General features: G+C 38.9%; 2 protein-coding genes across 2 annotated transcripts in view; one reads left to right on the top strand and one right to left on the bottom strand.

Moving 5' to 3' along the window:
• Nucleotides 1-17,277, bottom strand: part of LOC125254341 (retinoic acid receptor beta-like) — a 38,434-nt gene extending 21,157 nt beyond the window's left edge. The window contains exons 1-4 of the mRNA XM_048169285.1: nt 17,196-17,277; nt 16,139-16,300; nt 15,904-15,990; nt 13,288-13,487 (exon numbers count right to left, since the gene is read on the bottom strand). Of these exons, the coding sequence (XP_048025242.1) occupies nt 13,288-13,487; nt 15,904-15,990; nt 16,139-16,300; nt 17,196-17,277 (531 nt within the window). The remainder of the gene's footprint in view (nt 1-13,287; nt 13,488-15,903; nt 15,991-16,138; nt 16,301-17,195) is intronic.
• On the top strand, nt 7,199-8,616 carry LOC125265089 (zinc finger BED domain-containing protein 4-like). The gene is made up of 2 exons (XM_048185066.1): nt 7,199-7,393; nt 7,699-8,616. Exons 1-2 carry the CDS (start codon nt 7,253-7,255, stop codon nt 7,990-7,992), a joined length of 435 nt encoding a protein of 144 aa, XP_048041023.1. The 5' UTR covers nt 7,199-7,252; the 3' UTR covers nt 7,993-8,616.
• Nucleotides 17,278-24,877: the final 7,600 nt, after the last annotated feature.

Below are 24,877 nucleotides of genomic sequence, written 5' to 3' on the forward strand. Positions count from 1 at the left end.
CAATTCTAATTAACATCAGGATCTGCTTGTGACTGAGTTACAGTCATGTCATTCATGCAGTGATGTGTCTGAAGTGTAAATGTCTTCTTTATTTCCTTTCAACAGTGCCAACTGGGTTTCTAAATTGCCTATTTTTAAATTGCCTTAAGCAAATCGTGATAACCCACCTTTCTTTTATGTGAAAAGTGACATTCTCTTGTCTTGTGTCCTGTCTTTCCACATGCAAAACAATCAACTTCCTGATCTTTCTTTCTTTTCTGCAAACAATGCCTTGCAATGTGACCATTCTTTCCACATGCAAAACAAACATGTTTTCTCCAAACAATGCCTTGCACTGTGACCATGCTTTCAACATGCATGACAGACAAAGCTTTGATGAGGTCTCATTATCTTGAGAGACTGTGTCTGTGTCATTTTAGCAATAATTTCATTATATTCAGAGAGAGATGTCACAAACACTGACACAGCAGAACGAGTGAGTGGGTCACATTTGTTAATCAAGGCAGACTTGAAACTGACATCATTCTTAGTAATATCAGAATTGCCACTGAAAGTTATAAACACCTCCAATAATCATTCTGAAAATGCTTCTAGGTGTTCCCCTTTCCTCATGTGTGTCTCAGATATTTTATCCCAATTAACTGACATCACACCTAAAACTTCAAGTAATGCCTGTTTCCTCTCTAACTTATTTGCAGTTCTGTCCTTTATTTTCTGAGTTAAGGCTCCAGACAAAGTGTCAGGCAAGCACATTCTTAACAAAACACATGCATCACCATCTGTAAATTTGTAAATCTCAGCATATTCCTCCAAGTTTTTCAGAAAATCTAATGTATCTTGTTTAGCAGGATCAAATTTCACAATATTCTTGATCACAGTTTCTAGTTCAGTTGGATTAAATCCTCTGACCATGGTAGTGGTCATTTTCTCTTCCCTTCCTTCAATAGCATGCACAGTTGTAGTAGCATGAACTGGTGCCATGGGAAATCTAACTGTACAGTCAGAGTCTTGACTACTGAATGACTGAAAATCTCTTTCCCAACCTTCAGAGCTATTTTTCTGCAAATCTGGCATTTCTGGACCTGGGTTAGACAATGTAACACCTAACAATGTCTTACTGGTGATTTTCTCAGTTATGCCATTCTTGATCATAAACTCACAAGCTGCCTTCGTTGCCTCCAAATTGTTGGCCAATATTTCCACAGATGATTTAAGCATGTCATTGTTAGTTCTAAGAAATGCAATCTCATTGTGCATTCTGATCTTTTCTTCTTTCCATATCATTTCACTAGCCAGAAATTTGTAGAAATTTCCCCAACACCGAGACGCTCATTTTCAGCTTTTAACTCATCAACTTTTTTTCTAGTTTCTTTGTACAAAGCAAAAACAGCTTGAAGCGCATTAGCAATTTTTCCATCTTTGTTCTTAGGCATTTTGGGGGAATTTTTGAATTGAGCCATAGCCCACTTGTAAGGTTCATCTGTCTTCTCTACCCCGTCAAACATTCCAGGTGAACCATGCTTAGCAATGTATTTAATGATAATTTCTTCCATTTTCAAAACCTTATTGAACTGTGATAATTTAACAACTATTCAAAATGTCTTGTTTCAATGACTATACATTGTCTAGTTGCTTTAAGATAACCGTTAAGGCCCTGGTATACTTCAAACGAAGTTCTTTTTTGTTCTTCGTTTAGGGGTAAAACGAAGTTCGAAATGCGTGACCAGCGATATACTCTACTGTAAACGAACATCTGACACCGCCCACACTGCTGAGAGCGACGGTTATATGAATATGTAAATATGTGCCATGCACTTTCTTCTCAGTAACAAAATAAACACGACAAAAATGAGAAAACAGCAAGCATTTATTATAAAAAAGCATAAGAAAAATCATAACAACATGGGAATGTTAGCACGAGCTCTGCAAAGTAGCACTCCAGTCAAGTCATACAGCACTTTATTCAATAGATAGCTTAAAATCAAGAAGCTTTACAGTATCAAACATGAAAAACAGTGTTAGCCTCATTTTTTTACAAGCACAACTTCATTTTGTACTATAAAGCGGCTATCCAGTGTGTTCATGTTTTCACCCGCGGAGCTCTTACCTCAATGAATTCAACACACGAGATGACTCAAAGACGCGACCCACGCGAGTGAAGGCGGAGCCTCAGTGCACACCTCCTATTACGTTATCGTCACGGACCAATGGTAGTACGAAGGTGTTTTGCAGCTGAAGCAAACTTTTCCTGAAAGTTCGCTTTGGCAAGCCGTTTCGAACTTCCAAAAAGAACACAAAACGAACTTCTTTTTGGCCTGATTTTGTTCTAAATGACGTCACATCAGTTCGTTCTTCGATTTCGTTTGAAGTATACCGGAGCCTTTAGTCTAAATCAGACGCAGATGAACTCCATCGGGCCTTAAATCTCACTACTCTAAATAGTTAAACATGTAATACTGTCACAGAAAGTTGGACAAAACCCGTATACCTAGCCACAGTAGTTTGGGCTTAACAGTTTATCAAATTTAAAACAATGCCTCAGTACGTTGGGCAAAACCACATTGCTTCGGGTTATTGTTTTAAATTTCACAGAATCACTGTGCGTCAAACTCACTGCACTTACACTGCACTTCAGTTATTCTTTCAAATTATGGTTAGAAATAATTCTGTGCTCACACTGCATTGGGTCAGTTCAGTTACTTTAGAACTTCATCAGAATTATAACAACTCTACACTCAGTTTCAGTTACGATAGAAACGTATCACTTTGTTTCAACTACTTTAGAAACAACAATTCTAATACAACTCTGCCACCACACTGCATTGGGTTGATTCAAATACTTTTTGAATCTTAACAGAATTATAAGAGGCCAACACCAAGTTTCACTTACTTTAGAAACTTTAAACTTAAGCACTTTGTTTCAGTTACTTTAGAAACAACAATTCCAATACAACTCTACCAACACACTGCATTGTGCTGATTCAGTTCCGTTAGAAACTTAAACAAAATTGTACAGAACAGGCTTAAGAACTCCTCCTGCTAATACTGAATAAACCAAATTCTCTTCTGTCCTTAAAATTTCCTTTCTAGATTTTTTTTTAAACAAAGGGGTTCCCTGACAAAAACCAGCTTTCCTTTGTAGATTTTTTTTTAAACGAGGGGGTTCCCTGACAAAAAACAGCATAAAATAAAGAAAACAGCTTTTTCTTACCTTTCCCCACTTTTTTCTGAAATCCCTCACTGGGTGGCTCGCCAATGTAAGAAAAAATGAGGAGGACTTTGAAGATCTTGATGAAGAAGTTTATTGCAGCGTAGCAGTGACAAAGCACCTTGGGCTCATCGGCATCGGAATGAACACAGAACATCCAAATCTCAAACATTTTATCCTGTTACAGTTTACCACTCTTAATGTAAATGAAATTGCTCCTGCTGTAACAGCTGTGGTCTGTATGTTAATGAAGTTGTGACACCTCATTGTCTGCGATGGTTCTCAGTGTCTCACACCCATTCCCATTCTACAATTGATGACCATTTGCTCAGGATGTGATCAACCCAAATGGTACATAAATCCAGCGTTAGTGTCAGTTCTGGCAGGTCACGTCAATCAAACTCGCATCAGCTGATTCCCAGGTGACTCACGTCTACCTATAGGAATACGACGCCTATTACAGCACCCATATATAAGCTCTTCAGTATTATCACAGGTATTGCTTTCTCAGGAGGGTAATTAGCAAGATTCGCTAATTACCCTCCTCCATCCCCAGCTCCTCCTCTCTTCAGTCAGGATTGGCCTTATGATTCCCCTGAATCAAACTATTCTTGAAATGTGTGCACATGTTTCACGAGTTCGTTTCCTCATAAAATCTTTAAGCTAATAAGGTTAAGCATATTTGGCTTGCTGTCCGCTGTGGAGGGGCTCGAGGAAGCAGCTTCAACTCGAGCTTGGATATACCCCCCAGGGACTACTAGTGCATGGAAGAGGAGTACGATAGATGAGATGCCTAATTTATGTGGTGGAGTTGGGGAGGTAGAGGGATATCGAAACAACTGATGCCAGAGCAGGGTGAGTAGCTGCTTATATGCTCTGGATGTAATTGAAAGATTAGGGTTCCCTCCTCTTGAGATTATGTTTGAGTTTCACTAATTGAAAGATTAGATGGGTTCACTCCTCCCGAAATTACGTTGTGAATTTCACTAAATAATTGACATTAATTATATCTGCATATGCTGGTTCTGGGGGTTTTTGCTGCTCTCCCTGCTCTTATCCATGCTAGGCCACATGGATGCGCAGGGAGTTCTTGCCCAGAACAGAACCATACCGCCAATACAAACTCTATGCAATTATCAATCATATTTGACGATAGTTGTCCTGACAGAAACAATATACCAGTTGACTTGATATTTCTCTATGATAATTAAGCCATTTTGGGGATGAGCTAATTCTAAAATATACTCTGGAGTGGAATCTGGGTCGAGGCAGACTACAATTTCTTACAGGGGCCATATGTATAAAGCCATGCAGAGTAAAATTTTAATCTTAATTATGTCAAAATTCTAGGAATGACGTAATTTTAGTCTTCCTAGACTTAAAATTAAGTGTGATTCATAAGAGTTCCTATATGTTACGACTAGGGGCCTCATTTATATGCACAGAAACTGTCCTAAATTTGATTTTACGATAATTTCTCAGATGTGTGATTCATAGAATCAACGTACACTCAGAATATGAGCGTACACCTCTCTTTCAGATGTGAAATCTATAAATCACAAATGATCTTGAACTTGCACACAGCTGAATGGTTTCAGTTCTCCGCATTTTAAATGACACCTAATTAATGCCATTTACATATAACCCTTGGCGAGCTGCAAGAATAGCTTAGATTTCCCAAAACCTGCAGTAATCTGACCCGGAAAAGTGTGTATGTCTGCTCAGACCCTGACGTGGCTCTAAGCATTTTCCCATGTCAAAGACCGTTTTTATAAATATTAGCGTTGGTGCGGATTTAAGTGTACGCACACTCTAAGATCAAATCTGTGCATATGCACGCTTTATAAATGAGGCCCAAGGTCTCAGCTTCTAAAAACAATTGCTGGAGATGTATCCTAATCTATTTAGGAGTAACAAGATGGCTGAGGAGGAGACCACATACTTTCCAATGAAGATATCATGTATTGGAGATATATGATGACAGAGAGTTGATAAAATGATAAGCTTGATTGTCAAGGTATTCTTTTTTTAACTGACCTTGTAAGAAATTTGATAATTTCTTACACTCTACAAATCAATGCTCTAACTGCAGATATAAAAGTACTAATGAATTTTGGCAACTGGAAAATTGCAGCAGAGCACCAGTGATGACTTGGGCCCATCAGTCCATAGTAAGCAGAGTCTTAAATAGCACTATTGTGGCACTGACTACACCAAACATACAGTGGACAAAAGCGATGCCTGGAGGGGATATATGTTTTTATTGACCCTATAAGTTTGCTTAAAGCTGAAGTCCGTAACTTTTTTTGGTTAAAAATTATCCAAAATTTGATTTTTGAGCAAGTACATAACCAGCCAGTGTTCAAAACTATCTAATTATCTCAATTCACAACGGTAAGCTTGTAATAATGTTTTATAAAAGGAGCGACATGGTGGATTTCCGCGGGAAATTCGAGCATGCAGCAGTTCGTCTGTGCATCATTACATCACGTCCATAAACAGAAAGGAAGGAGTCCCGTCCAGGCTAGTCGGTTTTATCAGGTGAGCATGCTGAATGAATATTTCTGCCGATGAGCCAAACCGATAGGGGGGGCGTGTTTCATGTGTGCGCGCGACTACCATGAACGTAGCTTGAGCGCCAAAAACTTAAACTTACAACATGTCAGCTGTGTGGAGGCATTTCGAGATCTGTCAAACAGATAACAAAGTTGCTATTTGCAATATTTGTAAAGCACAAGTGATGCGAGGAGGCGTAAAACAACAGTCTTTCAACACTACAAATATGATTACACATCTTAAGAGCCGTCATCCTGAGCAGCACCAAGACTAAAAAGTAAGAAGGAAAAAATGCCAGCAAAAACCCATCAGCAGCCTCTACTTCAGTCCTTTGACAAAGCTAGAAAATACAGCAGCGACCACCCAAAGGTAAAAGATCTTAACGACAAAATAATTGAATTTATTGCTCTTGATAACCAGACGTTTAGCGTGGTGGAAGATGTTGGCTTCAGGAGGCTAATGATGCATCTAGAGCCGCGGTATGCTATGCCTAGCCGGCGCTATTTTTCTGACGTGGCCTTACCTGAACTCCAGAGTGTTGTCGCCAGTCAAATTGAAAAGCTCCTTGCCGGCGCGTGTCACATTAGCTTCACCACGGACATTTGGACATCAAGCGTGAGTCCTGTAAGCATGTTGAGCCTCACTGCCCAGTGGATAGATGAAGATTTCACCCTTAAAAAAGCTGTCCTACACTCACAGGAATGCTCCGGTTCTCACACAGCAGCTGCAATTGCGTCCGCATTTGAAAGTATGTTTGGGAAATGGAAAATAGAAAGAGAACGAGTGCATGTCGTGCTACGTGACAATGCCCGTAACATGGCTAAAGCTATGATGGAGTTTGGTGTGACAAGTCTGCCGTGCATGGCACACTCACTGCAACTGGCGGTGAATGACGGTGTCCTGTCTCAGCGCACAGTGTGGCGGATGTTGTGGCCGTGGGAAGGAGAATAATTGGACATTTCAAACACTCCCAGCTGGCATACAGTCGACTGGCGGATGTACAGAAAGAGCTCGGAATGTCGGTAAAACGACTTCAACAAGATATCGCTACCAGATGGAATTCGACATTTTATATGATGCGAAGCTTGGTCGAGCAGAAAAGGGCACTAGGTGCTTATGCTGCTGATTTCGAGCTTCCTGCAACTTTGACGGCAAATCAGTGGGGAATTATAGAAAATATGATCACACTTCTCACCCCCTTTGAGCAGCTGACCAGAGATATAAGTTCTGCAGAGGCTTCTGCTGCTGATGTGATCCCCGCGGTTGTGGCACTGACACGACTGCTTGGCCGGCCGAGTGACATGGACAGAGGAGTGCAGACTACCAAAACTACCCTACTGGAAGCCGTCAATCATCGCTTCAACGGTGTGCATTGTGAGGCACTTTATTCTGTTGCAACCATGCTTGATGCCCGCTACAAAGACCTGGTACTTTGACGAGGAAAAAAAGAGGAGTGCTCGCGACCTGTTGCTCAAAGTTTTGGATGACATGAGCGGCAGTGCAGATGCCAGCACAGAGGATCCCCCAGAGAAGAGGACCCGAACAGGATCACTGCTGGATATGTATGACGAAATTCTGGAGGAGAATGTCATGTTTGAGGAGCAAGACAAGACCGCGTCAGCGTCACAGGTAAGCATAAAACATGCACAAATGTAGGTTATTATTTAAAAAAAAAAAAAAATTCACTTTTGGACCGAAAGCATCCTAATTAATGATGCGACTTTCGCTATTATTATTCTGCAATGTCATAACATAGATAATCGCCTATTTATTATCATAATTCGCTATGTGTACGGTAGTAATAATAAACGTGCAACTAATAAATCATTTGATTTCTGGAAAAAAACGTTAGAGCTCTGTTAATGCCTAAAGCATAAAGTAAAAAAAAATATATATATCCGTAAGTAATATTTTGGTATTCTGTTACTTCATAGGTCATCTCATACCTGGCCGAACCCACAATTCCCAGGAACCACAGTCCATTGGAGTACTGGAAGTGCAACCAGGCCCGTTTCCCTGCCCTCGCTCTTGCTGCACGCAAGTACCTGTGTGCGCCTTGCACAAGCGTTGACAGTGAACGGCTTTTTAGCGTTGCCTCTGATGTGATGGATGAAAAGAGAAATCGAATGGACGGTGAAAAGGCAGAGATGCTCATTTTTCTTAAGAAAAACCTACCTCTGGTATTAAAAAAACAGAAGCCTACCGGTCAGCCGAAGTTGTCACCCTAGTTAGTTGGACTGAAAAGGTTTGCACCACTCAAGTTCAAGTAAAGGATAAGATGTCCTTGTATTTTTATTTTATTTTTTGTGGCTCACAAGATAATATGTGGAGCTTGGTTTTAAGTTTGATTATACTTTAAAGTGGGTCCTCAGGACTGAAGTGGAGGTCTGGACTACAGCTGCTTGTTTTGTGCACTTGAAGTGTTTTCTGTAAGTTTCAGTACAATGTCATGTTAACCACTATGTTGGGGGAGCATTTGGTAGACCTGTTCCAGTAGGAAAAGATGTAAAAAAATATTTGAAAATTTATTTGTATTTATTTTACTTTGAACTAAGGACTGAAGTTTCAAAGTCTAAACTTAAAAATAAAATGTTGCACTGGCATATCATTTATTCTCCAAGTGAAATAATTGACCTGTTTTTCAGGTGTGAATGTCTGTCTACATTTGTAAAATAATACATTTATGGTAGAATCAGTACAGAAGAGATACATGGATTTCTCTTCAGTAAAATTAAAGTTTAAATATATCAGGCGAAAAATTTGTATATATATCGGTATCGGTATCGGCATCGGCCAAAATTATTTTGAAAATATCGGCATATCAAATATCGGCCAAAATCCAATATCGTGCATCCCTAAAAAATACATAAAAAAACAAAAAGCTCATAGGAGTCATACATTAGGCATGTGTGAGTCCGCAATTTTAATGTGCAAACACACCGTGCATGTACACACTTCGGTGCACTGATCGCTCACATTGTACTTTTGTATGCACATTCTAATATGTTAGCGAGATTCAAAATTCATGTCTGTCAAGGGTTTTACTTGTGTTGTTTAAGGACTTGTGGAAGAAGCATGTTTTGAAAGAGTTAACAAATGTAACATTTATTTTTCCTCTCAGCTTTTGTAAGCATATCACTGTATACATCCATTATGAATTATGAAAATTAAATAGTATTTTTTTTTTTTTAAATTAAAAACTATGTTCTGGAATGTTTTCCCTGTGCACTTTGTGCACAGTAATTTTGAATTCAATGGACATCTTATATCATTTGGATACTGGGTGTCCTTTTGGAGTCTCCAAATGTCATTTTTGGAAAAACCTTAATATACCTTGGAAAAAAGCTTGCGGAATTACAGTTCTGTCAGAATCATCCTTAAACTTAAACCAGAACTTGGAAAAACATTTATCTTTATTTCAAATATGTTTCAAGCCTCTCAAATCCTAGTACTGTAGCGACGGGATGTACATTTCCATTCCCTTCTTCAGGGATCAAGAGTTACACACGTAACCAAGATGTTTCCTTTCAGTCGGTCACATTCAACGTATGTCGGAACTGACCAACGCCACTGTTGCTGGCCCTTCTAGCACTCTTCTCTCCTGGACCACCCTAAACTAAACCGCCCTTGGAGTGAAAGTCAGGGCTCTAAGCAGAGAAGGTCAGTCACTGCTGTTCTGCAATACCCACTCAGTGTGACTATTGGATTACGCTGGGAAAGTGTGCCCTTTGAAGGGGAGGGGACGCTGTGGAGGCCACATCCTATGGTGAAGGTGAAATGTAGGAAGGTGAAATGTAGCCCGTAGGAAGGTGAAATGTCCCTGGGGTGGTTCCAGCCTAGGGGGAAAGCAGAGACGACAGAGTGGGCTCTGTCGAGGGAAAGGGACTGGGTAGCCTTACCGTAGAAGAATACGCATATGGGATCGCTCAGGGATCACTACATATGGACATCCAGCCTAACACAGGCTCCATACGACTGTAGGCCTGGCATCAGATGCTTCGCCACGTCTGACTGCCGGGGGGTGATGGAGGAACTCACAGGGCTAGCCTTTTCTGGGGAACTCTACTGGAGAATAGACGCACATATCCGGCCCAGCGGGCGGGAGTGGCATTGCAAGCCGGTGTTTAGAACTGGTCCTTCGTGCTATTGGCCACTGGGGGTCAGAGGTGGGTAGTAACGGAGTACATTTACTTCTTTACATTTACTTGAGTATATTTTTGGAAAATTTGTACTTTTAAGAGTAGATTTAAATGTGGGTACTTTTACTTTAACTTGAGTACATTTCTAATGAAAAAACTACTTTTACTTCGCTATGCTGTGCGACGTTCCTCTCGTTACTTTATTATAATGCAAATGTACGTGTTAAGAAATGTGTAGTTTATTCCAAGCGCGCTGTCTCTTTTTTTCATGAACGATACCCCATTCACAAATGAATCACCCTTTGAGTAGATTCTGTTCAAAGACTTGATCAAACAAGTTGGCAAAACTGTCTAAATTGTTTTGCAAATCAGTTTGAATGATTTGTTCAGTTCCCTGCATGCACTGAATCGTCTGAAGCGGTTTCTCATTCTGAGCGTTGGATGAAGTGGCAGTGGACCTACAGTCAATTAAAAACAAATCTGCAAATGCATCCTGTCTGCCAACGATGAAGATCTTTATTAACTGAACTGCATATGCTGTCTTTGAACAATTCCACAGGTATTGATTTAATTTGATTTCAATTCATACAGCCAATAGCCTACGTTTTACAACCAAACAGATTATTACGATAACACCACATTGTATGTAGCATTTCTTTACCATTTTCTATATATCTTAATTTATACATTAAATAAGCTACCATTGTTCTATGAAATGAACATTTGTGGGTAGCCTATTGCACAGTAGCGGCGCCGGTGACCTGTTCATCTTTAAAATGAATTATTTATTTGCTTAGTAGACAGTTAACCAGTTTACACGCTCCTGCAGAAATATTAGATTACATTTTGGAGAACAGACGGAAGAAGATCCGTCAGTGTGCATTTGATCATTGTTTGTGTTCAGATGTTCAGCGGTTATGAGCGCGAGTGCACATGTAGAGAGTTTTCTCTCTTTCTTTTTCAAATATAGCTGTATACGTTGTTATTATTATACACACACAAAAAAAGATATTCAGGTTATAGATATAGAAATAATGCATGTCTCTTCTGTGTTTGTTGCAAAGATAACAATAATAATAATTTAAATATCTATCAAAATAACATGCTATTATATTGTTTTATATATATATATATATATATATATATATATATATATATATATATATATAGTTACAAAGTAACTAGCAACTAGCTACTAGTTTTTTCATTGGATACTTTTTTATTCTTGCTCAGGTAACTATTAAGATTATTACTTTCACTTTTACTTTGAGTAAATATTTCTATAAGTACTTGTACTTTTACTTGAGTACAGTTTTTGGACAGAGAAAAGCTGGGGCTGGGTCTGCCTCCTCCGAGGGCAGTGCTTGCAGGGTCACTACCTGGTCCCTGAAGGGAGTGGTGTCTCAGGACAACGTGAGAGTTGGCCGGTCCGAATCCAAGGCACAATTCATCGACCGAAAATGCCTGCAGGTCCCCTACCATCTTGATGAAAGCCAACGCAGTCAGGAGAACTGTCTTTAGTGACAGAATTTTCAACTCAGCTTACTGCTAAGGTTTAAAGGGAGGTCTCTGCAGTGCCGTAAGCACCAAAGACAGGTCCCAAGAGGTTAACGAGGTAGGACGAGGAGGGTTCAACCTCCTTGCCCCTCTAAGGAACGTGATGACCAGGTCGTGCTTACCAAGAGACTTACCATCAGCTGCATCGTGATGTGCGGCAACTGCGGCAACATACATTTTCAGGGTGGAGGGAGACAGCCTACGCTCCAACCCGTCCTGCAGGAAGGAAAGCACAACTCTGACCGGACATCTTTGGGGGTCTTCCCGGTGGGAAGAACACCATTCAACGAACAGGTTCCACTTCAAAGCATAGAGGCGCCTCGTAGAGGGGGTTCTAGGGCAAGTGATGGTGTCTACCACTGATTGAGGTAGGTCACCTAGAACCTCCGCGTCCCGTTCAGGGACCAGACATGAAGTTTCCAGAGGTCTGGAAGTGGGTGCCATAGGGGGCCCCATCTCTGAGAAAGCAGGTCCTTCTTCAGAGGAATGGGCCAAGGAGGGGCTGTCGTGAGGAGCATAAGTTCCGAGAACCAAGTCCGGTTGAGCCAGTATGGTGCAACTAACAAGACCTGGTCCTCGTCCTCCCTGACTTTGCACAGTGTCTGTGCGAGGAGGCTCATTGGGGGAAACGCATATTTGCAAAGGTCCAGGGGCCAGTTCATCCATGCTGAGAGTGCCCTCGGTCAGGGAATAAATGAGTCGAGTCCGGAGAGGCAAACAGGTCTACCTGTGCAGCTCCGAAGATGTCCCAAATCAGCTGGACCACCTAGGGATGGAGTCACCACTCTCCGTAGAGGGGTTCTGGAAGCACAGGCTGTCATGAGAACTCGTCGGCTGCACGATTGAGCACACCAGGGATGTGAATGGCCAGAAGCGACCTCAGATCCAGAGGAGGAGATGGCGGGCGAGTTGCCACATGCGGCGGGAGCATAGACCCCCCTGGCGGTTGATGTACGCAACGGTCACAGTATTGTCTGTACGGACCAGTATGTGCTTGCCATGTAGCAGCACTTTGAGGCGGCCCAGCGCAAGTCATACTGCTAGCAACTCGAGGCAGTTGATGTGCCAATGCAGTTGAGGCCCCGTCCACAGACCCGACACTGCATGCCCGTTGTATGTGGCTGCCTCCGCGACCTTCGTAAAGATGCGAGGCAACAGGGACAGCCCGAAGGGTAGGATCTTGTTCTGATATGCCCGATCCTCAAACGCAAATCATAGGAACGGCCTGCGTTGAGGGAGAATCGAGACATGAAAGTACGCGTCCTTCAGGTCGATCACTGCAAACCAATCTCGGGGACAGATGCACTCGAAAATGCGTTTCTGCGTTAACATCTTGAACGGGAGCTTGTGCAGGGCCTGGTTCAAGGTTCGCAAGTTCAAGATTGGCCGTAATCCACCCCCTTTCTTGGGAACAATGAAGCAGGGGCAGTAGAACCCTGTCTTCATATTGGCTGGAGGGACCGGCTTGATCGTGTCCTTCACCAGTAGGACGTCGATCTCTGTCCGTAAGACAGGGGCATCGCAGCACTGCACAGAGGTGAAGTGGATGCCCCTGAACTTGGGGGGATTTAATGGTTGCTGCTACAAAGTAATTAAGATCAAACTATTCAGACTATTCTGTTTTGGTAAGAGGGTGGAAAAATAGCAAAAAAATTAAACAGCTAATAATATATAGTTATAAATAATATTACACATAAAATGTATGTAAAGTATTTAATATTTATTACATTTATAATACAGTAAAGTTGTCTTTTGTGTCCTTTGTGTATAATTCAGAACTGTTTGGTTGCATAATCATGATACTCAAGCATACACACATGCACATACCAATATGTCGAGGCAGGCAGCTTTGAGCAGTGTGATCTGATCGGCGATAGTGAGTCCAGTGAAACCAGGAACTCGTTTGGCAAACTCCACGATTTTAATAATGCACTTAGTGGCCAGTTCGCTGAACTTATCCCAAAGACCAAGATCCAAACGCACACGGTGATCCGCACTGGAGTTCTGTAGATGACACACACAGGAATAGAGTTAAAACAAAATCTTTTGTCAACACAAGCATCATTTAAAAAAACACATGTTTATGAGTTGTGATTGTCAGTCATCTTTTCCTAATAGATGGCATCATGGCACACCTAAAATACTTAACCCTCTGGTACTGTTCGGCTATTCTTGGCTGAACATTTTTGCAGTTTATATATATATATATATATATATATATATATATATATATATATATATATATATATATAAATTTTTTTTTTTTTTTTTTTTTTTTTTTACACTGTCGGAATGGTATGAAACCTAATGATGTGTCGCACAGTCACACTTGTACTGTTCACGGTGAAAAGTGACTGCCATATGAAAATTAATGAGAAACTTCTATCCCCAACCCTAAATCTACCCATCACAGAAAACTTTCTGCATTGTAATAAAAACCTAAAAAAAAGAAAGAAAAAGTATTTTTTTTTTTATGTTTTTATTACAGTCATTTTATTAGAGAAATCTTAGATAGTGAAAAGGAAATTAAATGAATAATAGTAGTAACAAATATTAGAAGTGAAAAGAAAGAAAAAAAAAAGACAGAAAAGGCATTAGTTGTGGTAATACAATATGTTGCAAAATAATGTTAGTTATTACATAGTATATTTATTACTCAGACAGTAGATTAGGTACCAAATGTAGGGTTTACCAAGATCTTGGTGAAATAGATCTGCTACGCTGCTGTTGTTTTTATTGCTGCTACTGCAGAGCAAGTACAGGACTTCTACTACTACTGCCAATACATTCACGACACGCTGCTGTGAGTGAGTAAGACATGCTGCTGCTGTACAATATAACAGTGGAGCTGGGGAAGGTGGAGTGTTTCTGAAAGCATGCTGCACTGCTAAGCAAATGTACCTAAGTATTTTGAAGGTTGAGCACACAAGTTCATTGGCTACTGATACAGCAGGAACCAATCAGTTGTGCCTTATAGATAACGATGTGATTATGATCAGGTTGAGTTAAAGGACCTATTAGCCTGTGCCATCTAGAGTTTCATGACAGAACTTTGTATTTCTGTCATGACAACTCTCTGAGTGTTTGGCATGGTAATGGGTATGACAATGTTGATATGTTTGGTATTGGCGGAATAGATCTGCTATGCTGCTGCTGCTTTTATTACTGCTGCTATAGGTTATTGCTGTTGCTGCAGAGCTAGTACAGGACTTGCTACTTCCAGTACATACACTGCTGTGAGCAAGTAAGACATGCTACTGCTGTACAATATAATGTACCTGAATTATCCCCCAACAGAGCAGGTGACAATGGCTTTATCCGAAACCGCATACCTCCCTACTATAGTAGGGAAAAAGCAGTAGGCGAGTGAATAAGTATGTCCGAATCCTTATTATTCATAAGAGTAGGCGAGAATTACCTGGGTGATGTACTAATTCTTGTGGCATTCGAATGTTCGTATACTTAAGTTGCGACCGAATATGCCTACAGTACGAGATAGGAGTAGTATGTCTGAAACCTCAGTATTCACAAATGAGTAGGTGAGAAGTTCCCAGATGGCCTACACTTTCCGCCAGTTATTCTGAAGTGTGCATCCTATAGACACTTTTCTATCACAGGAGGCCACTGGACAGGATACGTCATACCCGAACATGGAGGAGAAAAGTGACGCAGGTGTTTTTAAATGTGAGTAAAAACGGTTCCTTGTGTTAAAATCGCATTTGTTACTCTAACTACTGTAGAGTAAACTGTTGAATTGTTGAAGGTGTAAAGATGCTAGACAGTCTAGTACATTTCTGATTTTGCTGTAAAAACACATTTTATTATGTATAGCTAACGGGGGAGCTCCAGTAATCACATGTATTTGTCCAAAGGTGATTTACATAAACTATATACTTACTAAATGTCATTTAACATCTGACAGGAAAATCTTCGATAAGTATTACAGATGAGCACATCACAACATGAAATAGACATCTGAGTGATATATGTGTGCTATTATGTAGAATTCACTGTTGTCAACACTGCTTACATGACATGAATCTAAGTAATGTAAATAAACATATCTACATAAAGTAACCCAAACATAAGTTATCTATTTTATTTGTCCATTAGTACATAAGTTATCTTTTTTTAGTTGTCCGTTAGTACTGTTGATAAATTGAGGAACATTTGTGTTTGATAAAAAGTGAGTTAACACATCAGCAACTACCTCAACATTTAAATGTAGTATTGAGCACATAAATCTCAGAGGTAACTTGAATCTTGTCTGGATGTTACAGGGACAGATGAGCACATGTGTGTTTATCCGGTGGAGAGAGGCTGATGAAGGAATGCTGCCATCAAAGGCTTTGAGTCAGTATACTACAGAAACGAATAATAAAAAATTATTTAAATTTTAAGTTGTAGTTTATTTTAATTATTTTAATTTCAAACAGTTATTACAGCACTTTTCTGATTCTTGATTTCTGTGCATTTGCTGCAGAGCTTTTGAGGTGTAGCAGGGCCTGCAAGGCAACGTGACGGCAGCATCTATGAAAAGAAAAAAAAAGGAAAAACTGAAACACAAATATAAAGTAAGATCATTTTATTACCTCTAATACATAAATCAAATGACATTGTGCTGTTAAATTACTGCTTTTGTTTGTGCATTTTTGTAGGATCTGAAATGTTCACAGACTGGTGTGAGCACTGAGGATGCGGCGACCACAGCAGCATCCTGGAAATGGTATAGTGCCATGGATGAGAGCCTCCATCACCCCACCTGCCCTTATTGCCTCATCTGGCCCGGATGTCACTGTGATCTCTTCATCCTCAGTGAGCCTAGAGGCAGCGAGACCATCTAGAAAAAGACCAAAAGACATTAAAGGGTTAGTTCACCCAAAAATTCTGTCAATTACTCACCCTCATGTTGTTCCACACCCGTAAGACCTTCGTTCATCTTCGGAACACTGGATCTTGAGAGAGGAAGTACAATTGCTGTGAATTGCTGTCATCGGATTTCATCAAAATATCTTAATTTGTGTTCCGAAGATGAACAAAGGTCTTACGGGTGTAGAACGACATGAGGGTGAGTAATAAATGACATTATTTTCATTTTTGTGTGAGCTAACCCTTTAAGGATGTGATTTTGGTCAAGTTTGTTCTTCTGGTTTCTGTTCATACAACGGAGCCTGACTTTCAGAAGCTTCAAAAGCATCATCAAATAATGTCATGAAGCTTCTGGAAGTCAGGCTCCATTGACTGATATTGTATAAACAGAAACCAGCAAGACAAACTTGACCAAACACAGGGATTGAACAGCGTGAAGGCGAGTAAATAATGACTGAATTTATATGTTTGGGTGAACTAACCCTTTATGGCCGAAATAGAAATTGTGTGAAATGTATGTATGCATTTATATTTTGGTAGTACCTTGAAAAAGTAAACTTTAAGAAATAAGCAGCTTTATTGGGCATTTGTGCCTGAGACACTAACAAAAAACGGATTTACAAAAATCACATTTATACATTTGGCAGATGCTTTTATCCAAAGCGACTTACAGTGCACTTATTACAGGGATGATCCCCCTGGAGCAACTTTGAGTAAAGTGCCTTTCTCAAGGACACACTGGTGGTGACGGCTGTGGAGATCGAACCAGCAACCTTCTGCTTACCAGTTCAGTGCTTTAGCCCACTACACCACAAAAGTAATAAAGCTACAACAAAAATTTGCATTTAAATATTTAAATATTTTACAGGTAGTCATGCTCATGCTCATGGAGAGCATGCACACGAATGTGTGGAGCAGACACAGCGGCAGCCAGATTGTCCCGCACATCTTCTCCCACTCTTGCTTCAAGATTGTGGGGTTCTGGGGTCCATCATCATGGCTTCCTCATCCTCTGGATCAACATTGAGAAGAGCAGCAATGAGGGACATGATGGATGGCAAAGACGGTGGGCACGGTGGTCAGCTGCTTCAAAATAAAGCTGCAGAATTGGCACAGCTGTGTTGAGATGGCAGTAGAATGTGGGGTTCACCACCTGTAAATACATGATCGTTAGAACAAGTTTGAATAAAGCTTTCTTTCATGTATTGTTGACTTCTATATGTATTTATTTATTGTGATGGTTACTTTTATACATTCTTTTACTCATTCATGTTTCCTATGTTTGTCAGTAAATAAAATATTATTTTATTCATGCATTCATTTATTGCTTGACTGAAAATTGAGATGTATTCACCTTGGCTACATTTGTCTAGCGTGTATTCATGCATAGCTATGTCATATGACAAAACAAATTGCATTTAGCTTAAAAAAAAGAAAAAAGAAGAAAAAAAAAAAGTAATACAATTAAATATTGGTCAGCACTTATTATTGTGCGTAAGTGTAGGGGTGGGCTAGCAATACAATTCATTCAGGGGTAATCTTAATTTTTAAGCAGTGATACTTACATTTTTAGAGTATAAAATCAACAGTCTTCTCCAAAGGTGAGAACTTCAAGCAGCTGCCCTACGTCTCCTTTGTGCAGACATTGCAAATGCTAAGGAAAACCATACTAGGTAGGGTTGTTGAGTTACTGGTGCTATGAGGTGTTAGTGTACCTGTCACTCAAATCATTTTTTTTTTTATTGCAGAACTTATAATTACATAAAAAATCAGGGAAAGATACAATGGTTGTATCTCTAACAATGAACAATCATAATGACAAAAAAAAATAAATAAAAAAATCATGGGTTTGCGTACATCATAGTATGAGATTATATACAGAAAATATATACAGAAATTATATACAGAAAAAAAGCACAATGACAAGGTTAAATATCTTTGAATAATTCATAATAATGCATCAAAAAAATTTTTTTTTGTTGTTTGTTTTTTTGTTGTTTTTTGTTGAGGCAGGTTTATCTTCATATATATATATATATATATATATATATATATATATATATATATATATATATATATATATATATATGAAGATAAACCTGCCTCCTGGTTGGTTTAATTTAAGCCTCAATTTAGTCTTGGAGTAGCTTTAGTCTTCCTTCAGGAATATGGAATATATATACACACACACACACACACACACACACACACACACACACACACACACACACACACACACACACACATACATACACACACAGTTGTGCTCAAAATTATTCATACCCTTTGTAAATATGACCAGAGAAAGCTGTGAAAATAAATCTGCATTGTTAATCCTTTTGATCTTTTATTTAAAAAATTTACAAAAAATCCAACCGTTCATTGGAGAATAAGAATTTTAAATGGGGGGAAAATCTCATTATAAAAAATAAATGTTTTTCTCCAATACACATTGCTCACAATTAATCATACCCTTTTATTCTATACTTTTTGCAACCTCCTTTTGCCAAGATAACAGCTCTGAGTCATCTTCTATAATGCCTGATGAGTTTGGAGAACACCTGAGAAGAGATCAGAGACCATTCCTTCATACAGAATCTCTGCAGATCCTTCAGATTCCCAGATCCATGTTGGTGCTTCTTCTCTTCAGTTCACTCCACTCATTTTCTATAAGGTTCAGGTCAGGGAATTGGGATGGCCATTGCAGAAGCTTGGTTTTGTGCTCAGTGACACATTTTTTGTGTTGATTTTGATATTTGTTTTTGTATCATTGCCCTGATGGAAGATCCAACCACAGCCTATTATAAGAGTTCTAGCAGGTTTTGATTTTTTATCTTTTGCTGTTTGATAGAATCTATGATGCCATGTATCTGAACAAGATGTCCAAGATCTCCGGCAGAAAAATATGCCCACAATATTAAAGATCCAACAGTATATTTCATTGTACACATGGGGTACGTTTTATCCCTGTATGCACCAAACCCCTCTTAAGTGTTTGCTAAAAAGTTCTTCTTTTTTTCATACATTGTTACATTTTAATTCATGACAATGTTCACATAGCATGATCGACTCATTAGCCAACATAAAGCTCAACTCACTCAAATTAGCAAACATGTACACAGAGTCTACTCAACTCAACTCAACTGCAACTTCTACTAGTGTTCTATTGCTGTTGATGTTTGCTAACATTGCAATTTGAATTTGTTATGCATGCTGCTGCTGCAGTACAAAAATAGGAATTGCTGTAGCTTGATTAGATATGTGAATACAAAAGCAAAAGCCTATTTCACTTAAAAGAGTTCAGCAAAGCTTGACTCTGTATCCTTACGGCAACTACATTGCCTGCTTGCTGCTGCATACGTGAAAAATTGCATATTAGCTAGCTGCTAAGTAATGTTTAGTAATTCACTATAAAAATTAAAACAGGGGCCTATACCATGAAGCTGGATTAGCTGGCTAGCCAGGGAAGTTTCAGATTAGTTTTCGCCAATCCTGGGTTTTAGGTACCATGAAAGTAACTTGACTTTTAGCGGTGTTCATCGCCATGGTAACTTACGCTCCACGACTAACCTGCTCCAGGGCAGGTTATGTTCTGGTTCAGAGATCAAACACACTGACACACCCAACGCAATAAAGTCACTCCCCCAGTTTCTCTTCCTCCAAATTAAAGGTCATTATATAGTAAAAACAAATATTTAATGATGAAATTGTCTGGTTTTAATGATAATTACTATTATTTTTAATTATTATTTTATGATTTATATATGATTTGTATAATTATATGATCTATATTTTTATTAATCCATTACACACACGCAAGTTTAGTTTAACAGTTGTTATTTAGCATTTAGTTTCAATGAATATTAATATATATAGATCATATGTAATATAAATAAGCTGTAAATAAACTTTAAATATGACTACATGTGACCTTGTATGTTTGAGTCTCTATTGCTATATTATCAACTAAACTAACTTCACAACTTTCACTTGCAATGATAGAGAAAGATCATTTCTTTTATTTGTCCTCTTTCACAGACAAGTATTTTCCATTAGTGTGAATGCATATAAATTCTTCATTTTCAGCAAAAGAGTTTTGAATGGTGCTGGCTCTCTCGCGAGAAGTGAATCAGAGTTTATCTCTGCTGCAAGGCATGTGATTGGCTGTTCACCACTGATGTCATCCATTCATGTGCACGCGCTCCACAAACTCAGGATCAAAGCCTGAGTTGACAGAGAAAGTTGATGATCAGCATCATGGTACCAACAAAGCCAGACTGGAGTGGTTTGGTTTTGTCAACTCGAAACTAATCCTATAACCCTGAGTTTGTTCATCTACCATCATGGTACAGGCCCCAGGACTGTTGTTGACATGACACCTGAATTAAACCTTGTGTGTGGTTACTACATAAGGAACTGATAAAGCCACTAAATGCAAAAATGCATAGTGATACAGCATAAAAACCTGTGCACATGTCTTAGATGTTGATTTTCAGAGAATTTCTGAAAGTGTGCTGTACTGCTAAGCAAATGCTACCCAAGTATTTTGAAGGTTGAGTATGCAAGCTCATTGGCTACTGATACAGCAGGAACCAATCAGCTGTGCCCTATAGATAACTATGTGATTACGAGCAGGTTGAGTTAAAGGACCTGCACCATGTTTCATGGCAGAACTTTGTATTCATTCCCACCAGAAGGTGATAATTTTTCTCCATTCATTGGATTTTAAATACATTTTCTCTAGTTTTAAGTAAAATAGTGCATTAATTCTTAAAATGTTTTTTTTAATAATAAAGTAAATAAATAAATATATTTATAATTATTTTTTAGTACCATGAAATGCCCTCAAAATACAAATTATTGACAAAAAAGGAAGACAAATATAGTTAATTTCATTAAAAAAAGGTATATTCATGGTATTTTGCCATTTATGACCGATGAACCTGAAAAGCATGAAGCCAAATGAACAGTACCAGAGGGTTAAACACATGTTCTGTAACAGCACTCAAAAAAGCAGGGACATTACTCTGCAGAGTTTCTGCTTTGAGAGCAGCTGATGCTAACGTGTTTGTTTTCCAAGAGTTTACTTTAAACAGCCCATCTGTTCCAGATCAGCAATCCTGCTACTCCAGACTGTCCATGTTCACATAGCAGCAAAATCAACAGGAGGAGAGAGAATAGTATTCTTTTATTCTGTATGAGCACTTAAACAGAATTACTACATATAAATATTATGTTATTATTACTTACAATTATTACAGTAATGAGAACTGTCATCATTTACTCAAGTTGTTCCAAACATTTATGAAAGTTGAACACAAAAGAAGTTATTTTGAATGTTGGTAACCAGACAGTTGATGATAGCCATTGACTTCCATAGTATTTTTATTTTCCTTCTATAGAAGTCAATGGCTACTGTCAACTGTTTGATTACCAACATTCTTTAAAATATCTTCTTTTGTGTTCAGTAGAAGAAAGAAACTCATACAGGTTTGGAACAACTGAGGGTGATTAAATGATGACAACATTTTGGATGAACTATCCCTTTAAAAATCCTAAAATAGGCTTCAACATTTTAATGGTCCAAACACAGAAGGAGCCAGAACCCTATTATATTTGTACTGATCTTCTTCTTCTGCCCTAAAAGTGTCTGGCCAGCCAAAACCGTAAGTCCTAGAAACACTAAATATCGCAGGATGGGCCCAAATGTCCCCCACTACTCAGGTGCACACACCCACCCCAACTGGAGCATAGGTTGTGCTATAATTGTCACGTTTTGTGTTTGCATTTGATCTGTTTCCCTGTTCTGTTCATGTATGAGTTTGTTTTATTTTGGTCACATGCTCTCCTTTGTTCTCAGTTTCCCGCCGCTTGTTTGTATCCTTGGTTACTCATTTGATTAGTGTTTGAGTTCAGCTGTTTCTTGTTAATTAGTCTCGTTTAGTCCTTTGTTCACCTTGTAATAAGCCCCCAGTTTCTATCTAGTCCTTCTTTGTTTATGTTACTTGGTGTTTATAGTTTAAGTTCCTGGTGAGTTTTCCTATTCCTTGTTCAGATTTCTCCATTAATGTTCTTGAAGATATCTCCTTCATTGTGCTTTTGAATACTACAACCCAGATCGTGACAATAATACTAAGTACTTTTACATTTTTGCTTATATCTCCACAACCATACAGGTTACATTCAAAATTATCTGGATCAAACTGAACAAAACATCTCAGACTGAACAAAATGCCTTGCATAAAATTATTCTGCCATTTTGAGCTTTTTGATAAACATACTTTTTCAAACTCCTCCTAGACCATTTGTCCAATTAACACCACATTTTGTATGCATCATCTAGAGACCCTGAAAAATTATTAAAATATTTTTGAAATATTTTAAAAAAAATTGAAATATTTCTAAACATTTTTGAAATATTTTTAAAAATTATTAAAATATTTTTTGCATATTGTGATAAGTGATTTCCTTTGGAAGTCAGTTGCCCCTTTTGACACCAGCATGTATTGCGAAGTTGCTTCATGAAACTCAAACTATCATCCACATGGGTCATTTATGCTTGGACCCCGATGATTGCAACTTGCAGCTATATTTAGGCTTATTTTTTTTGCATTAAATGTTTTCAGGAGATTCAACCTAAAAGATAATCAAAATGATGACCATATGCCATATTAAATTGGGCCTAAACTAGCAAGATATCCCAAAAACAAAACCTGCACGTTAATTCTTGCTGGTCCCAGGTTGTTTCTGTCACTAGCATTATTCATCAAAAAGAATGGTTTCCTGCACTCCGCAGAGTGAGAACTGAAACCCGCAGGCTATGAGATGCTCTGTGTGAACACTGGGTAGGCAATCTATTGTCTCAGGCTCAGATCAGTAAATATGATCTCTCCTTAAAAGAGAAGCATATAACAGCTGGCATTAAATCACTCTTAAAGAGTGACGACACAGACCTCAACCAATGATTGACAAACTAACCACAGAAAGACAAGCAGCCAGGCTTCAATATTAAACCTATTTGTCTTCTTTCTCCCTGGGGTAAAGACAATGCTGTTTGATTTCCCTTCCCATCTCAGTCAATTACTACATGGTCATAATTCAAAAGAGCCAAACAAGGAAGTGGCCAGGGAATTTAATTAAGCAACATTTATCCTAACAAATTAGACAATTTGCAACATTGGAATATAAGCTGCCAATGTTAGAATGAATGCAATGGCATCAATCACACACACAGTGCAGGCAGCAAATATGTGTGCAAAGCAGTGGCTCAGAACAATTTAAAAGAGCACATCGTGCCTATACAGCTAATAATAAGTCATTTTAAAGCCACCTCCTTGAACCAAAGGCACATATCAGAGCTGTTTTATTTTCTCTTTAAAACTTTCAGGGTAATTTCTCATAACCAGAACTGTCAATAAAGCATTATTCATTGTAGAACGGAAGCACAGCTATCTCTTTCACCCGCCTGTGAACTCCTCAATCACTGAAGTATGAGATTTGAATATTTTATGGCATAATTGGAGCTTTAACCTAATCTGAGGGAGTGCTGCTTCTTTTCTGTTGCCTAATAAAAACATATCTGGAACCGTGTGTAATAATGAGGAACTTCTCTCAGGCTGAGAGCGAGGATAATTAGCCCTGATCCAGATTAAAGCCATGTCTGAACACTCCTCGCTGCTGTTCAGGCAAACATTACCATTGGCCTTTTCTAAGAGCATTGTATTTGTGCTTTTTTAATACATGTAGTCATTTTGAGGCAAGGGAAATAAGAAAAGATACAGGGTCACAGTACAGTACAGGGTTGGAAATTAATGGGGGCTTAGGGCAAAAATATTCAAAGTAAGGGGGCAAAAAATGCTCCTGTACGCTTCAACACTCTGCGGTGAATGGAGAGGAGTGCATTCTGGCCGTTGATGTCGTTGGCCATGAATGTATTTTAGCGGCATCTAGAATGAATAACGCTATGGTTTTGTTTTTGAATTCAGTCGAGAAAGCAAACAAAGTTGTGGAGAAATGAGTGGTAATTAGCAGTTTGTTTACCCCAGTTCTTCCCCTTTCTACCCCTGCGAAGAAGGTCACGTTGTCTAATGTTCCACCTTTCATTACGGAAGAAATGTTAAACAAAGAACTGTCCTGATTTGGAAAGATAGTCAGTCCTATGAAAAGAATCGCTCTTGGAAGTAAGTCAGACTTGATTAAACATGTAGTATCTTTTAGGAGATTTGTTTATATGATCCTGAAAGATAATAGAAATGAGCTTAACCTGAATCTGAAATTGAGGGTTGATGACTTTGATTACACTGTCTTTGTACTGATGTGATGAAGTGCTTTGGCTGTGGCCAAACGGGACATCTTGTGCGTGTTTGTCCAGACAAAAATGGTACGCACAAGATGCCTCAAGTGAAAATGGTGTGCAAGTCAGGGAGGAAGGATTAACAGATAATGTTCCTGATCCAAGCCAAGTTGAACCCAGGCCATCCACTAGTAACATAACTGATATGGAGCCTCTTTCAAAGACAGAAGAGGTGAATCAGGCCTCAGAAAAAAT

Source organism: Megalobrama amblycephala, linkage group LG1 (genome assembly GCF_018812025.1).
Source record: "Megalobrama amblycephala isolate DHTTF-2021 linkage group LG1, ASM1881202v1, whole genome shotgun sequence".
NCBI classification, from domain to species: domain Eukaryota; kingdom Metazoa; phylum Chordata; class Actinopteri; order Cypriniformes; family Xenocyprididae; genus Megalobrama; species Megalobrama amblycephala.